Here is a 17,133-nt window from a genome sequence, read left to right on the forward strand (position 1 = left end):
TGAGTATAAACCTATAAAGAGTCGGGATGGTATATGTTTATACTTCTCATCCAATCACAATCAAATTCAAATCTGGATAAGTACAGCTCCACACAGAGACCCAGGCAAATCAGTTTTACACTGTTTTGCTGTAAATAAACACACAGCTCTGAGCTCTCACAAACTGTCTCTAATTATGGGATATAGTTGTTTAGCATGTGCTCTTAATGTCGCATACTTTATTATAATTTAATGCTAATGCTAAAGGCTTCTTGGTGACCACAGGCTTCCAGTCCAGCTCCAGTCATACTAATTTTACACGCTAAAAGAACTTTAAGAACTGCAAGTCTGTAGTGTGACTAAAGCTTAAGTGTGTTTTGAGTCAAATGTCCGTGACAACTGACTGTGCTTTAGAGACAAGAATCACAGAGGAAGTTGGAGTATTCCCAACACAGTGAGAGCATCGAGTGTCCCAATACAGAGACTGGGAGATCAACCTAGTGACTCTCATCACAGTGTGAGATTTATGGTGGACACTGAGCACAAAACAGTGGGTCCATATGGGCCGAGGTTGTTCCTGCTCAGATCCAGCTCTAAAAGGCTGGTGGAGTTTGAGCTGAGTACGGAAGCCAAGATGTCACAACTGCTCTCTGTGAGGGAACAGTCGGCAAGCCTGGAAAATAGAAGAGACAATAAAAATAAACAGTTAAACAAAATGATAAGTTTTGAAAGTCAAAGCTAAGCTTAATTAGGCCTGGACAATAATTCGATATCGGTATTTATCGCGATAAGAAATGTTTCAATAACGGTGATATCATTTTTGTGGTATATCGATATGTATTATTTACAGAATCTGTCACGGACAGGTGTTTTACTGGCGTCAGCTCGCCGCACACCTGAACACAATCAGCCTCCGTAGCTGGACTATCTCTGTGCGTGATGATGTAATCACATAGGCACGTAGCCAGATAGGCTAGGCTAGGCTAGGCTAGATTTGGCTAGGCTAGGCTAGGCTCGGGTCCGCTACGCATCTAAAATGCCTCGCGCTGGAGCCAAACGGAGCCGGGACGAGCGGATCCAAGGCTAAGGTAGGCTCGGTTTGCATCTGAAATGCTCCGCGCTGGAGTGGAACGGAGCGGAACCAAGCCGAGCCTAGCCTAGCCTAGCCTCGGGTCCGCTCGGTCCGCCCACGGGTCCGCTCGGTCAGCGGTCAGTCGCGGGTCCTCTCGGTCAGCCTCCCTGGGAGCCTCTCTTGGCTCCCAGCACGGGACATTTTTGATGCAAAATGAATGCCCCTGCCGCTTCCACAAGTGATCAATTGAAGGAGGGAGGTCTAATTCAGTGGTGAGGATTTGGTTCAACTCTCAAAGGTCTGCTAAACTTCAGTTTGCTGCAAATTGTGCCGGAGAGTGGAGCAGGTTAGCAGCGGTAACGTTAAAACATCTAATCTGTTCCACCACCTCAATCAGTTCCACTACATACAATATTTTCCTTATTCTGGCTGAATCACTTTTATAGCGTATGTTGTAAGTTATTTAAGTTATTTAAAGTTTATGAATCCTTTAGGTTTGTTTATTTGACGGGGATATCATGTTCCTTTTATGTTTATAAAGAGTTGTATTTTGGCTGAAGCACTTTTGTAGCTTATATTGTAACTAAGTTATTTATAGTTGATAAAGCCTATAGGTTTGTTTATTTGACTGGAAAATCTTGTTGCTTTTATGTATATAAAGGCTTCTTTTATTCTTTATCCTAGTTGAAACACTTTTGTTTTGATCTGTTAAATTTGTTTACAAAAGAATAAGAAGCTCTGCTTCTATCCTAATTTAAAGTTATTTTTATTGGTAATAGTTATATAGGCTTATGTTTGACAGGGATGTCATGTTTTTATTTTGCTATATGCAAATAAAATTGAGCATTGATTTATCTTGACTATTTTTTATTTCTTAAGTATTATAATGTTTTCGTGAAAGGAGGTTTCAAAGACTTAAATTAAATTTTCAGACAGTAGTAGGTACATATTTCCATTGCAGGGATTCTTCGCAGTTTTCTGTGGCCTTCTAAGTATTTATATCGATATCGAAATTATATCGTATCGACCGAAATTAAGGAATATATCGTGATATGAATTTTGGCCATATCGTCCAGCACTAAGCTTAATATAGCTACAAAACCTCCGTATCTCTGTATGTAGAGCCAATCAGCCATTACATTAAAACTGCTGACACAGATCAGATTAAAATAGCTTATCTGGGTAAAATAGCACCTGTAAACAGGTAGGATCTAATGTACATACAAAAGTAAATATCAGACAAAAGTTTGGACACATTGGTACCACTTTAAAATAAGACTACCTTTATAAAGGGTTTATAAATGGGTTACAATTAGTTTATTAATGTTACTAATTAGGTTGTAAATGCCTTAAAAATCATTAATAATCAGTTATAACACATGCGCAGAAAGGACAACAATGACCTGTTGTTTGTCAAATAGTGAACCCACAGCCATCTATATTGTTGCCCTGTCTAGTCATGTGTTATAACTGATTATTAATGATTTTTAAGGCATTTACAACCTAATTAGCAACCATTAATAAACTAATTGTAAACCATTTATAAACCCTTTATAAAGGTAGTCTTATTTTAAAGTGGTACCCACATAAGAAATCATGTAGTAACTTAAACAAAAATACTCTCTGGAGCATCTGGGGATCTTTTAACCTGGATGATCTAATCCTGTGCAACAGAGGTAACTCTTGGTCTTTCCCTCCTGGGGCAGTCCTGATAAGAGCCAGTTTCATAATAAAGTTTTTGATCTTTTGTGACTGTACTTGAAGATACTTTCAAAGTTCTTAAATCTGTTCAGATTAACTGACCTTCATTTTTTTAAAGTAATATTTTTCATTACTTAATTGAGGAGTCCTTGCCTTTATATGAATTAGAATAAAATTACTCAAATAGGTCTATTCACTGTATACCAACTCTACCTCTTTACAACTTTACAACTGATGCTCTCAAACACTTTAAGAGGCAAGAAATTCAAGTCATTAACTCTTGACAAGTTCAGCACAGCTGTTAACTGGAGGCAATTCCTGGTGACTCTACCTTTGATTGAGACTGACTAAGAAAATACACCCAAGACGTGCAAAGATGTCATCTAAGAAAGAGGTGCCTACTTTAAAGAATCTAAAATATAAAACATATTCTAATCTGTTTAACACTTTTTTGTTTGTTATAATTCCATGTTTTTATAGTTTAGATGATTTTAGTCTTAATCTACAATGCAGAAGGTGTGTCCAAACTTTTGACTGGTACTATATATCTAAATTGAACATGAAGTATTACTTCAGCAGACAGCTTAGGAACATCGACACATGTATATCTGTTATCTTGTAAGGGAGGTTATACACTGGCCAGCATGTTAATGGAAAGGTGCCGTTAATTATGAGAGTTTAAGTGATGCCTGAAAGTGGGAGTCAAATAGAGTGCACATTCTATTTTCTGGAACCACAGTACGTGTGCATACTGGAAATACAGTATGTCACAGAAGGCATTACCACCCACAGTGTACAGTGTAGTCAGAAGTAATTATTGTGAATGGTAACATCTGACAGGAATTGTCCATGCAAACAGAAAAGGAAAAAATCACATCCATGATGAAAGCAGATGACACATATCCTGTAGATCAGTGTTGCATTTTTTAGCATCTACTGGATTTGGCTTGGCCTCTTAACTTTTGCATTGACAGTGTTAGAGATGCATGAATGAGTTTTGCCTCATCTGATGTGGTCCTAACGTGACATAATTTCATAATTTCTTAAAAAATATGTAAAAAAAAGTTTATATAATTTGACTCTGTCGCAATAAAACTCAAAATTAACAAATTAACTGTCGCATTTCTCTACTTTACAAATACACTATTACGAAATACTCCTGATTGCTTAATGATAAATAGGTAATGGTATTGATATTGGCCAGTACAAAAATACACATACTTGTATTCGTACTTGGTTGGAAAAAAAAAAATCTATAGCCCTATCTGAACAGGATTAATTTCTCAGAGGGACGTCTGTGAAAATGATTTTACACTTCTACTCAGTGATAAAACTCTTGCATCCAGACTGCAATTAAAAAAACAGGAGGACCAGTGAGTTTTGGGCTTTCTTAGTCACATGACATCGCATTCAGTAGCTGTTTGCTGTTGCGTTTACGTGGATCTTTGTGAAAACACCCGCCCAAAGTGTAATTACGGTGACTGGCAGTTGACAGTTATTTTATTAAACGCGATATGGTGAAACTCAGTGATTTGCTTCCAGACCGGACTAAAATTACTGGAGGACCTAGGAGTTCAGCGAAAAACAGTAGATCATTCAGCCTGTACTTTTCTCAGAGGACGTTTGAGAAAAACACATACATGGACGGGAATAATATCACAGAGGACCCGCCCCATTAACGAGAAAATTACCCCAGGACTCCCTGAGAAACTTATCCCGTCCATATAGGGTTTATGTCTGACTAGTCAATGTATATACCTGATGGCACAGCGTAATTTGTCAAGGTTTTAACTGGCCTGTAAGTGACTTTACCTCAAAGTCCCAAGGGAAGAAAGTCCAGTTTGTAGTCCAGTAAAGAGTGTCTTTACTCCCATATCTCCGATCTCATTACTACTCAGACTCAGCTCTCTCAGACTGGAGTTGCGGGTGAGAACTGTGGCCAAGGATGTGCATATTTCTGAGCCCAGGCCACAGTGTTCCACTCTGTACAGGAAAACAATGATTCAGATCAATTAAAGTAAAAGGGGTCTGGCACATCTGTGGAAAGGCAAGTGCTTGTTGGGTTCAGTACTTACAGCAGTGTGTGGAGGGCACAGGTGGGCTGCTGCAGGGCTGAAAGCAGGTCCACCATCCCTGCACTGCCAGGGAAATTCTTACATACATCCAGCTCTTTCAGGCAGGAGGGGTTCATTCTCAGAGCTGAAGCTAATGCTGAGAATCCTCTCTGGGTGAAACAGCAGTTAGACAACCTGCAGAGGGAGACAAAGCTCTCATTAAAGACAGACAACTGTCTCTTCCATGACATGAACCAAAGGATAAACATGTCATTTTGAAATTAAACACTTTATTGTGTTCTGTATTTTTACCTCAATTTCTGCAGTCTGCAGCTTTTCAGGTCATATGCAAGTGACTTCACTCCTGAGTCCTGCAGGTCATTATCACTCAGGTCGAGTTCTTTGAGACTCCAGGACATTGAGGTGGACGCACCCTCCAGAATTTTACAGCTTTTCCAAGTTATGTTACATTTCTCCAGCCTGGAAAATATGAAATTGACAATTTTAAAATGAGCTTAATGGGAGGCTGGAGGTCCTCTGCTGAATTGTCAAATGGTATTTAGCTACTTTCCCGATCATACAATTAAATAACTATATGACATAATTATTATGATATTAATGGTGCTTTTCCACTGCCATAAATTTGATACCTGTTACCTGGAACTGAAAATGTTTTAGTACCTGCTCTGCCTCGGTCCCAAGTGAATCTAAAATGTGACCTATAAACCTTGCACTGGAGAACTGTCACTATATGCAATGCATACATCTAACACAACCTAAATATTTGTTAAATCTCCAATCTGCCATATTGACAAAAGTTTCAGATGTCAAAAATGTATTTGTGAAGGGAAATGTGATAAGCTTTAGAAAACAAGCTTTCACTATCCATGTAGGTCACCAACAGGTCTCTACATTCAGTCATAATAACAGATTATATTCTTCTGTGTTAGCTTGTAAAACACTTAGTATTAGACTACACCTTTAACCTTCCTGTTGTATTGATTTATAACACTCATAAATATTGTGTTTATATCCTCCACACTATGCACTTAAACATGCTGATGATTACCTGTCACAGTTTAGCCCATGTCTGTCTCCCTCGTTTGGTCTCTTGTGCTCCTGCCCCTCTGTTTACCTGTCATGTGTTCCCTGCCATGTGCTTGTGTTGTGTTTTTGTACCTGTTTCCGCCCTAGCCCCGCCCTAGTCCCGCCCTAGCTATTAGTGTTCTCACCTGTGTCTTGTTTGTAACCCTGCCCCCTCGTTATCCAAGCCCAGGTGTTCCTCACTCTCCTCATGTATTTAAGCCCCTCTGTTTGAGCGTTCAGTGTTGAGTCTTTTGTATCCTTGTCCTCTGTATGTAAGTGTTCCAAGTTTGTTCAGGTTGTTATCTTTGTGTTCTCAGGTTATTTTATGTTTAGAGTTATATTTAGAGTTTCATGTTTCCTCAGTTTTTCTAGTCTTTGTCTTAGTTAGATTTATATCCTTATCTTGTTTTTTTGAGTTATTGCGCTACCCGTGTTTTGTTTTCTGTTTTTATAATCTAGTTTGTTTAAATAAACAATATTGTGCACTTACGTCCATCCCTCCATCTTCATTCGTGACATTACCACTTTCATTGAATCTTGAGTGTTTTGATATACTTTGCTACACTTGTGGTGTTCCCGGTCAAAAGCGACCGCCATAGGAAATGAATAGGTATTCAGAATATAATTATCTATCAGACAGAAAACATCCCCATACACACCACCTCAACTTACTCATTCACTCCCTATGTATCAAATCTTCACACAGCTCCCATAAATAGCCTGATGTTTGCCTTGCACTCCTTTTACTCTGAGCACAATAAGTAGGCGATTGACCAAGCGATTATCTGTCGAAGAGGTTCTGCTCCAGGTTTTTCAACTATGTTGAGTTTGTTTTTTTTTTATTTATTTTTACATTTTGTAATACATGTTCAGTGCCTATTTGTATTTTCACTGCAGTTATTTGATGTTGAATTCTATAAATTTATATTAAACACTACTTTGAGACATTGTTCACAGCTAAAGAATGTTAAATAAATATTTTAAAATGTTTTGTGCTAATATTTAAGGGCAGTTAAAACATTAAAACATTAAAGTAAGGGGCGGGAGGTGAACACAACAGAAGGCAAGTTTTTTGTTGCCTTCGATTAAAACACAGCCAAAGCATTATCTTAAGACAAAAACACTCTTAAAGTGTGTCTAAAATGTACAGCGACCACATAGACAATGATGAAGTCTCCTGGAGGAAAGTTAGTATGGTTTAGGAGTAATGGTAATGGCCTTCAACACTAAGAATACTAACATCTGATAAAACAACATGCTCTAGGTCTGTAAAGATTTAGTTCGAGAAAACCCAATTTTCCAATGACTGTATGTGTATAAACTTCCGGGCACACATTAAATTAAATCCATTAACCATTTAGTATCATTTATTTTAATGAGCATAATAAAATAAGTGCCTTATAAGCTTACCACAAGTGCTCAATCTTACAGTGCTCACTGCTCAGTAATGAAGAAAACACTCCTGCTCCATAGTCGCCTATTGAGTTGTTACTCAGATCCAGTTTTCTTAGATGGCATGGTTTGGAGCTGATTGCTGATTCCAGAAAAGCACAGCCTTCTTTTGTCATGTTACAACTCGAAATCCTGCAGTGAATAGAAAAATATACAACTTTAAAAACCTTCTTAGAGGACAATTAAGGATTATATTTTTCTGTAGTATCTCAAAACATGAGAATATATCATCAGATATTAAGGAAACATGCTGTGTTCAGCACTGGCAGTTCTTCTCAGCAGAACTTTAGCCATTTTTTTAAACTGTGCATTACGTGAAATAAATCTCCCTACTGCCATTCCCCTAGTCCCACTTCCACACTCAGGGTTGCCAGGTATAGATAGCAGCACAAAGTGTACTGTAACAATGGATTTTTTTTTTGCTAAACAGCTAATCAATGAGCTTCAGTAAGGTTGCTGGGCAATTTATCACCACCACTAGCATACTAGGGATGGACATTTTTATATATATAATATATAGTATATGTATTTATTGATCAGGTACAGAGTAAGACCTGGCGTTGCTTGCCACTGTGCCACTCTGGCGACTCAATGAAAGCTAAAATATTGCATAAAGTCAAACCTCAGTGTTTCGATTCTGCAGTCAGGCAATAATGCAAAAAGTACAGTAAGTGCCTCGTTTCCAGTAGAATTGAAGCTCAGGTCCAGCTCTCTCAGGTGGGAAGGATTTGATCTTATAGCAGAAACAAGGGATGAACAGCCTTCTCTTCTTATTCCACAAAACTGAAGTCTGTAAAAAGACACAGAAACAAGTGAGGAGTACTGTAGTGTGTTATTAATACTATTAGTGCTACTAATAATAAAGGGTCATAACAACATGGGGTTTAAAATAGCAAATAAGTTAGGCCCAATGTATAGTTTCCCTTCCAGAATAAAAATGATCTTGCATTGTCTACTTTAGTGATTCTCAATGGCCACCAGTGGGTCATGCATCCTCAGGGGCAGGCAATATTCTGTAGTGGGCCAGAAAGAATACTTTAAATTATATAAGTACAATAAAAAAAAACAGTACTAAGAAAATTTGAGAGCTCATGTTCAAACTATAAACATTACATAAATAGTCATAGAAACATAAAATAACTCAAGGCAAATTAAACATTATTTCGATATGACACACCTTTATTTTTTAAGTTTAAAAGCTTACTTTAGTGTTTCCAGCTGACACTGTGGATTCCTCAGTCCATAGCACAGCTGCTTTACTCCTTTGTCCTGTAGGTCATTGAAACCTAAATCCAGCACACGAGTAGCACAGGAGTTTGAAGCCAGAACACCAGCCAGAGAACGACAGGTAGTCTTTGTGAGGCCACAATCAGACAATCTAAAACACAGATTCACAACTTAATCCTTTTTTATTTTAAAACATTACTAGGCCAACAGCAATAAGCTCAAATATAACAAATATAACTGACAAACTCACTATTTTTTTAAAGAGTGAAATAATGGGGAATATATAATTCCTAAGCATGAAGTTTACATACTTATATATAAGCCTCTGCTAGACCTTTGCTATCGTAAGGATACCAAAAATACGCCCTGCATGGCTCAAAACACAAAAGCAAAAGGCAGGCACTAATTGTATTTGTATTGACTTAAATCCATATTTTTAAATTTAATTTGGACTATTTTATTTTTGGATTAAGTAAACATTTGATCAAAATATTGTTAAATATCTGAATTCTGTTTATATTTGCATTTTTAAGCATCATTTTTAAGTCTTTTGAACAGGGTTGTTATATTTTAATATTACAGAGTGACACATTTCAGCTATGTAAGAGTATAGCTACTCTTTAACAGATATTTGATATTTGCTCCTCAGCTAAAATTCAATTGAGTTGTTGAGTTTAAAATACTTTAGTGATGAGTGTGATTAAGTGTGACACAGGTCATACTAACATGACAGTCCTGGATGCTCTGGCGACAGATTTCAGCCTCCTAAATCCTTCATCCGATCGGACATATTTTCTGAGGTCAAACACTTCCATTCCCTCATCGCTGGTCAACAACACGAAGACAAGAGCTGACCAGTGTGCAGGGGAGAGGTTTTCTGGGGACAGATTCCTTGAGCTTAAGTAACCTTGGATTTCCTGCACAAGAGAATGGTCGTTGAGTTCGTGCAGGCAGTGGAAGAGATTGATGGACTGGTCAGGCCTGAGGTTCTCTCCTAGCTTCTGCTTTATGTAGTTGGATGTTTCCTGGTGACTCTCTTCAGCACTCACTTCCTGCGTCAGTAGATCACGTAGCAGGTTCTGATTCGATTCCAGAGACAGACCAAGGAGGAACTGGAGGAAAAGATCCAGGCGACCATGTTGTGAACGCAAAGCCAGGTCCACTGCACTCTTGTGCAGGTCAAAAAGTGTTGAATTCCAACACAGACCTTCAAAGGCAGCATCTGACTCCTGATACTGGCCTTTGGAGCTGAGCCAGCTTAGGTACACAAACAAAGCTGAGAGGTACTCCTGGAAGCTCAAGTGCACAAAGCAGTAGACATTACTTTGGTACAAATCCTCTCTGAAGATTTGCGTGCACACTCCAGAGTAGACCGACGCATCTTTGACCTCCATCCCACATTCCCTCAGGTCGTTTTCGTAGAAGATCAAGTTCCCTTTACGTAGCTGCTGGAAGGCTAGCTTGCCCAGAAAAAGAATGTTTTCCTTAGTCAAGCAAGGATCCATGGCGTTTCCTTCAGCGTACTTATCGTGTCTTTGCACTGTCTGGAAAATCAAGAAATGTGTGTACATTTCGGTCAGAGACTTTGGAACCTGACGACTCTTGGCTTCAGACAGCAGCCTTTCAAGCACGGTAGCTGTGATCCAGCAGAAGACCGGTATGTGGCACATGATGTGGAGGCTTCTAGAGGACTTCACATGTTGGATGATTCTGCCAGCCATGCTCTGATCACTGATCCTCTTGTAGAAGTACTCTTCCTTTTCTGGGTCATTGAATCCTCTTACCTCTGTAACCTGGTCGATACATGTGGGGGGTAACCGGGAAGCGGCCGCTGGTCGGGAAGTGATCCAGAGAAGAGCCGATGGAAGCAGATTCCCCTGGATAAGATTTGTCAGAAGAATATCCAGAGGTGCTGGCTTAGTTATGTCTGAACACCTCTTGTTGTTCTTGAAGTTTAGTGGAAGTCGACATTCATCCAGGCCATCAAAGACAAATACAACTTTGTAGTCTTCGAGTACAGAGATTTCTAAATCTAACAAATCCTTGAAAAAGCAACGAAGAAGATTCTCCATGCTGTAAAGTTCATTCATCATCTGATTTAGCTCTCGAAATGGCAACGGGAACATGAAATGAACATCCTGATTGGACCTTCCATCAGCCCAGTCCAAGATGAACTTCTGCACAGAGACAGTTTTTCCGATGCCAGCTATCCCTTTGGTCAGTACTGTTCTGATGCGTCTGTCCTGCCCTGGTAATGGTTTAAAGATATCATCCAAGTATATTTGAGTCTCTTCTGCCACCGAACCTTTATATGACGCTTCGATCTGTCTCACTTCGTGATCGATGTTGGGGGTTCCAGTTCCACCCTCTGTGATGTAGAGTTCTGTGTAAATTTTGTTGAGCAGTGATGGATTTCCATGCTTAGCGATTCCTTCAAATACCCGCTCGCTCTTGCTCTTCAGGCTTTGTTTCAGTTTCTTTTGGTGTGAGAATGCACGTTCAACTAAATGAAAAAGAAAAAAGAAAATAATTTTTTACACAACAAATAGTTTTTTTTGGCTTTAAAAAGTATAGATGCACCAAATGGAAATAAAAAAAAACACACACAGGGATTTAGACTGTCATCAATGCAGTTAGTAATCCCAGACAGTGCAAAGCTCAAAAAAACATCACATCTAAACGGCTCTGTGTCTGTTAGAATCACAGTTACAATGCTGCAGCCCACTGGAGGCTGGGTTCTGTGTGTGTTTTAGCTTTGCAGCTTAACCCGACCTCTTTAGCCCAGCCGAGGTTAGCTGTAGTGTCTGTTAGCATCAGAGTTTTAAAGGGGACATGAAACACTTCAAGTATTTTTGTCAGTGAAGCAGAATTAAAATAATGAGCAATCTAAATGTCATTTTCTTAAGTAAGCTCAGCGCCATCTTGTCCCAGCGCTGAAAGTGATGTCATGTGGTTGGTTCTCGCACGCCTCACTAACAAACTATGAGCTTACAGTAATTTAGTTCCTCAATAGATAATACAATCCAAACCAAAAATCTATGCAAAGTGGGGGGCACTTTTGTATTGCCACTGTGTGTAGTAATACTGGGTATAGTATACTTTTATAAGGTAAAGAATGAGAAAAAGGTTCATTTTCACTTTCATATGTCGCCTCTTAAGTGGACAGCTGTTCTTCAGCGGTGGCTAGCGGCGCTGAAGTGCGAGAATCCTCCGGTTAGCTGCAATGCTGGGGTTAGGAGCGAGCACTTTCTAGACCAGGACTATGTGGAGGAGAGGGTTTTGAGTTGGGAGCATAAGTGTCGGACAAATAAGCTCAAGTCCGAGGCTTTTTTCCTCCGTTTTTATTCTTCCTCTGAACAACTGGGATGTACAGACCGTCAGACTGGAGGTACTGTAACAGCGGCAGCTGTGAGCCGCAAGGAACGAGCTAAACAACTCGCTCACCCAGCAGAGCACCGAGAGGTAACTCACCGAAAGTCTAGATAAGCTAACAGTTAAAAGATAACATAACTAGCTACTTATCTAGCTTACCATAGCTAGCCAACGCTAGCTAACTAACTAACGCTAACTAGATAAAGCTAAGTACCCAGTAAGCCTTTTAACTTTCAAACTGAACGGTTTATCAACCAAACAGCGCCTTGGTGTTTCAATATCCACTTAAATCATGTACGTTTCATTCAGTCTTAATGACACTGGACTTTACATGTTAAATAGCTAAATGTATATAAAATAGCTGGTTAATTGGATGGCAGTACCTGCTGTTGACGGGCTGCAGGCTTCCTGCACAGACCTCCCATAGAGAGAGAATAGGCACCTCCAAAACGTCTCTCTCTCTCTGAAAAGCATCTAAAAAGTTCTGCTCAGGTTTATACAGGAAAGATCTCTGAGTAAATGCTCCATGTTAGCCTAGTTCAGCTTCGTCTTCATCCATAATCTCCACAAACAATAAGCACTTTTACGCTAGTTATGTACCTGGACTCTTCTACCAACCAACCTCGTGACGTCACCAGTGCTTCACGGGCAACATGGCGGCGCCCTAGCGCAAACGTAACAAATATAAATATATTATAATTTAGTGTGTAAACATTTTATATAAAAAAATCCCCCCCAGATAAATTCCATTATATTTAATCCCTTAGAAAACTGAAATGTTTCATGTCCTCTTTAACTTGGCTATTAGCAACCGTGGCTAAACAACTACAGCCCAGGCGAGGCCGGCTGTTGTGTCTGTTATTACTAGAGTTTTTACCCGGCCGTTTATAAAACATGGTTAAATTACATGGCTATTTTTTTTTTATTAAAAGCCCTCTGAAGAGTCTGAAGAGTGAGACACCATTGCAAAACATATGCAGTAAAACCCTGCATTGTGCTTTTTTTGACATGTCTGGTGAGATGATAAAAATGTTCGGTTTTCAATAAATCATTTTAATTTTTTAAACTGTAGTGCAATTGTTTTTTCTTTTAAAGCAAGACAAATATATACTTAAGATAAATAATATATGCAATGGTGAAAAAGTGGCAAAATATATGAAAACCTAAGAAAAGCCATGTTTAGTATTAGAAGTTTAGTTGTTTGGTTAAGGTTTCAGACAAAAAGTTGCATTTTGTTGCATCACAATTAAACTGTATGTATAATATATATATTAAAGCAAAAATGTGGAATCTACCTTTGACAAGCTGTTCAACAAGATTAGGCTCCTTCATGCCCTTTAAAATGTGCAGTGCAATTTTCACAGTTGCCTCTCTGGCATCTCTGCTATCTTCCTCTTCTTCTGACCTCTCTATCCCTCCAATGTGATCTGGACTCAAAAATCGACTGATTTTCTTCATCTCTTCCTTCACAAAGGTCATATACCGCTCCTCAAACGTCTAATATAAACAGATTGAAGATTATGGAGATTATTATGTTGTCAAGTGGAAATTCTACAAGTGCTGGATAGCATTATGTAAAATGATCATAAAATGTTATCTTGGGAACGGCTTGAGATGCCCACACCTGTATAAGTCGTAAAGCATTATCCTGTGAGTAATTACTAGCCAATGTGCTCATGGCAAGGCAATGTGAATCATTGAAGCAAAGCCAGTGTCACGTGTGTTCCAAAATAAAACACATCATAGAAATAATTACCACCCACACCAGACAGTGCAGTGGGTGGTAATGATTGGGACCAGCAGTGTCTGGCCAGAATTGCCCACAAAAACAGTCAAATGCCTGAATCACATTTAAAATCCATGCAGGAGTTCCCTCATGCATATTCCAGAAATCAGTGCAGCTTTTTAGCTTCCATGGGACAATGCAAAATTAAAGGGACACAATACTAATTCCTGGCCCATGACATTTGGCATGTCAGTGGATTTATTTATCAATGGCATACATGTGTATTTATTCAACAGAACCTGTGTGGGATTATGAACTTTGTTATAAACACAGGCATAAATCTCACATTACATTTGCTGCCCTCACCTTTAATGTATCAGAGAGATACATCTGTTGGTTTTGGTCCAATTGTGTGCTTGATTCCCCTTTCTGGTCTCTATAGAAACAAAACACAGTTATTCATCTGAACTGTGTCTGTAATTTCCCTAATTTACAGGGTAAAACATTTTTCTGCAAAAAATGAAAAGAACATGGTTGATCACTAACCTCAAATGTCATCAATTAATCAAGTTTATTCTCAACATGTGCTTCATTAGTTCAGAAAATTGTATTCTAGGCTGAAATTACTGTGAACAACACCAGTCACATGCAAAACCAAAAAAACAAGCCATAGTCAAAAAATAGTATTCAAACACCACCATGCAACCAAAGCAAAAAGGACAATCTAAAATAGAAAAAGAGAGTTACAACATATGATCTCTGGCTGAGGAGAAGCAGAGAAGCATGTGTGTTACAAGATTGAGGTTCATGTCCCTTTAAGAGATATATGTGGAAGCGCACTAGATTTTGTTTAGATCAGTTTGGGGGAGACAGCAGCAGGGTGTGATTTAGAGCAATTAGGATTCGGAGGCTGCTGCTTCGTCTGTCTGTCTGTTAATAAATGAAACACGTGCTGTGGAACTCAACCTGGACTCCTGTAACTCACTCTGAAAGAAAACTAAGTAAATGTGGGTATCACCTTAGAGCAATTAGCTTTAGCTAAAGGAACTACAAGTTTCACTGGTTCCTGTCTGCAGTCGAGAGAAACAACTACCAGGAAAATAAAGGTGACAAGTGACTAGATTGAAGAGATGATTTAAAAAATGCAAACATGATTGCAAGTCAATAAACGCATGTTTTTTTTGCACATGGCCCACGGTAATATTAAATTTAAGCATTTAGTATTCAGCAGCTCTACCACAAAAGGCATATGGGAAATAGGTGAAAATGATCAGTACTCCAGTGATGAGGAAGGGGAAAACAGTTTGTGATTTGTGGACTGTAGACTAGGAACTGTGATGTCAGTTTGTGAGGGAATTTGGGTCATTGGTGGCTCAGTGATTTGAGCACTGGGTCATTTACCAGAAGGTTGTGGGTTCGAGACCCAGGTCTGGCAGGCAGCCACTGGTTAGGAATAATAGCTCACCAGGGCCTAATATCACAGTGTTTCCTCTGAGTGTGTACTTCACTACTTAAATAAGACCGGCTGAGAAGCTGATATGGCTGGGACTGGACACTAAAGTAACAAAATTAAGACATTTGATCTAATGCTTGATGCAGAATCATTTATTCGAAAAACGCTTCCATCCTACTTTCCGGCATTTTGGCTTTAGCGTTAACTTTTTCACCTTGTGCTTGCATATAAAAATCTTTTAGCATTTTAGCATCCACATAGTGGATGGAAAAGCTTCTAGTTACTGGAAGGCATTTATTGTCAGTGAGAGTTAGCCACAGGTAGCAGTGTTCAGGGATGTGACCGTTTTAGCAAAAACAATAATTAAAATCCTAGATCCTACCTCTGCTCAGCAAAGAAATGTGCCTCCTTAAAAGAGTTCGGAGGGTTCATTGACTGCTCACTCCTCATGGACAGATGGCTGGCAGCTGGAGAGCTCGCTCTCCGTCGCCGGACACTCAGACTAGACAATAATGCATTTCATTATATCAAAAGAAACAAACCAGAAAAAAGAAAACAACACATGATATGATACAAATGGAACCCGTGTTCAGTACCTCTGTTCCTCCTTAAATGTGACTGGTGGATCCACAGACTGGTCACTTATCATAGACACACAGCCAGGCACAGATGAGCTTAAGCTCCCTCTGGGAGTCCTTAAACACACATGATTAAACCAACATCAGTTTCTGGACCTCAGTGACCAACAGCAGAAGCTGCACTGAGCGTGAAGAGAGTGTAAGAGACATTACCTCTGCTCACTGCGAGAGACTCTATCTTTCAGCGTGAGCGGTGGATCCATCGAATGGTTACTTTTTAAGGAAACACAGCTGGATACACTGAACAAAACAAAAAAAGGAGATTTATACGATGAACAAAAATATAAACGCAAAAAGTTTGGTTTTGCTCCCATTTTTTCATGAGCTGAAAGATAAGATAAGTAAGACTTTGCCTATACACACTTAAGGTCTTTTTCTCTCACATTTGGTTCACAATTAGGTCTAAATCTGTGTTAGAAAGCCCTTCTCCTTTGCTGAGATAAGCCATCTTCCAGTCACAGGTGTGGAATATCAAGATGCTGATTAGACACAGTGATTATTACACAGCTGGCCACAAGAAAAGCCCACAAACCAGTGCCTTATTTTTATAAAGAAAAATCAGGAAAACTATCAGGGGGGCTCAACATTTTAATAGCAATGTATTTAAGTCATGTCAAGTGTTGAGGGTCATTAATAGAGTACACTCTACCTTTCAGTTCTTTTAAGAGTCTCGTGTTTCTGAGGAAAACAAATTTCCTCCTCATCTTCAACACCCAAGGAAGCGATAGTGTTTCCCTCCTCCATTTCTCCTGCATGGAGCTTCCTGCTCTTCTACCTCACCTGAACTCACCTGAACAAATGAACAGAGAGTAACAGAGAGAAAGACACGGAAGAACAGGGAAAGGGTCAAATAAACTCAAATTAAAGCAAGAACAATTCAATTATGGTCAGGATATAGTGTCAGTACTCCAGTACGTTATTAGCAAGGTTTAGCATTAGCATAACCTTACCTGATCCAGTGTCGAGAGTGTTCAGTAATTACTAAATGAATCACTCCCCCAACAAAGCAAGTTTTAACGGACAAAAACAGTAGATACGCTGATACGCTAGTTTATGACAGTCTTCTCTTTAGCCTGAAGCCTCTCCTGAAGCTTAAAACAGGCCAGTTTTTATAGTAAACAGAGTCTAATTAACTTTATATATATACTCAGTTGTGTTCCTGTTCCACAAACTGTTTATCTCTGCAAGTTTCGATTTCATTTCATTTTTTAGATCAGATCTTTCCCAGAACAGCAGGGGGAGCGCTAACACTGCTTAACACTGACACTGTGCTCCCTGGCCTTTACCTTTAACAGTGAAACTGTAGAGAGGGGAATACCGCCAGGGGGCGCTCCAGAGTGAGCCCAAAATGAATGAGTTCATATGGAATATTT

The 17,133-nt window shown here is 39.2% G+C and overlaps 1 protein-coding gene across 2 annotated transcripts; it reads right to left on the reverse strand.

The window, feature by feature from the left end:
* Positions 1-366: 366 nt before the first annotated feature.
* On the reverse strand, positions 367-16,925 carry LOC103040049 (NACHT, LRR and PYD domains-containing protein 12). Of its 2 annotated transcripts, XM_022687070.2 has the most exons (15): positions 16,711-16,925; positions 16,410-16,550; positions 15,914-16,000; positions 15,719-15,817; positions 15,505-15,624; positions 14,036-14,105; positions 13,239-13,440; positions 9,298-11,074; positions 8,549-8,722; positions 7,967-8,134; positions 7,303-7,476; positions 5,119-5,286; positions 4,828-5,001; positions 4,565-4,735; positions 367-652 (listed from the first exon to the last, which is right to left on the reverse strand). In XM_022687070.2, the coding sequence occupies exons 2-15, from the start codon at positions 16,502-16,504 to the stop codon at positions 490-492; spliced, it is 3,642 nt and encodes a 1,213-aa protein (XP_022542791.2). In that variant the 5' UTR covers positions 16,505-16,550; positions 16,711-16,925; the 3' UTR covers positions 367-489. The 2 variants fall into 2 exon arrangements, with proteins under 2 accessions (XP_022542791.2, XP_022542792.2); XM_022687071.2 differs by lacking the exons at positions 13,239-13,440; positions 14,036-14,105; positions 15,505-15,624; ... (2 more) ...; positions 16,410-16,550; positions 16,711-16,925 and adding an exon at positions 12,327-12,616.
* Between the last annotated feature and the right edge of the window lie 208 nt (positions 16,926-17,133).

Source organism: Astyanax mexicanus, chromosome 13, assembly GCF_023375975.1.
Source record: "Astyanax mexicanus isolate ESR-SI-001 chromosome 13, AstMex3_surface, whole genome shotgun sequence".
Taxonomy (NCBI): domain Eukaryota; kingdom Metazoa; phylum Chordata; class Actinopteri; order Characiformes; family Acestrorhamphidae; genus Astyanax; species Astyanax mexicanus.

What these genes read in the sequence shown, in the direction of transcription:
- LOC103040049 (XM_022687070.2), bottom strand. Translation starts at nt 16,504, where the DNA reads ATGGAGGAGGGAAACACTATCGCTTCCTTGGGTGTTGAAGATGAGGAG. An exon ending in GTCTCTCGCAGTGAGCAGAG is followed by an intron (nt 15,818 to 15,913) that starts GTAATGTCTCTT and finishes TGTGTGTTTAAG; the next exon opens with GACTCCCAGAGGGAGCTTAA. An exon ending in TGTCAGCTGGAAACACTAAA is followed by an intron (nt 8,135 to 8,548) that starts GTAAGCTTTTAA and finishes GTCTTTTTACAG; the next exon opens with ACTTCAGTTTTGTGGAATAA.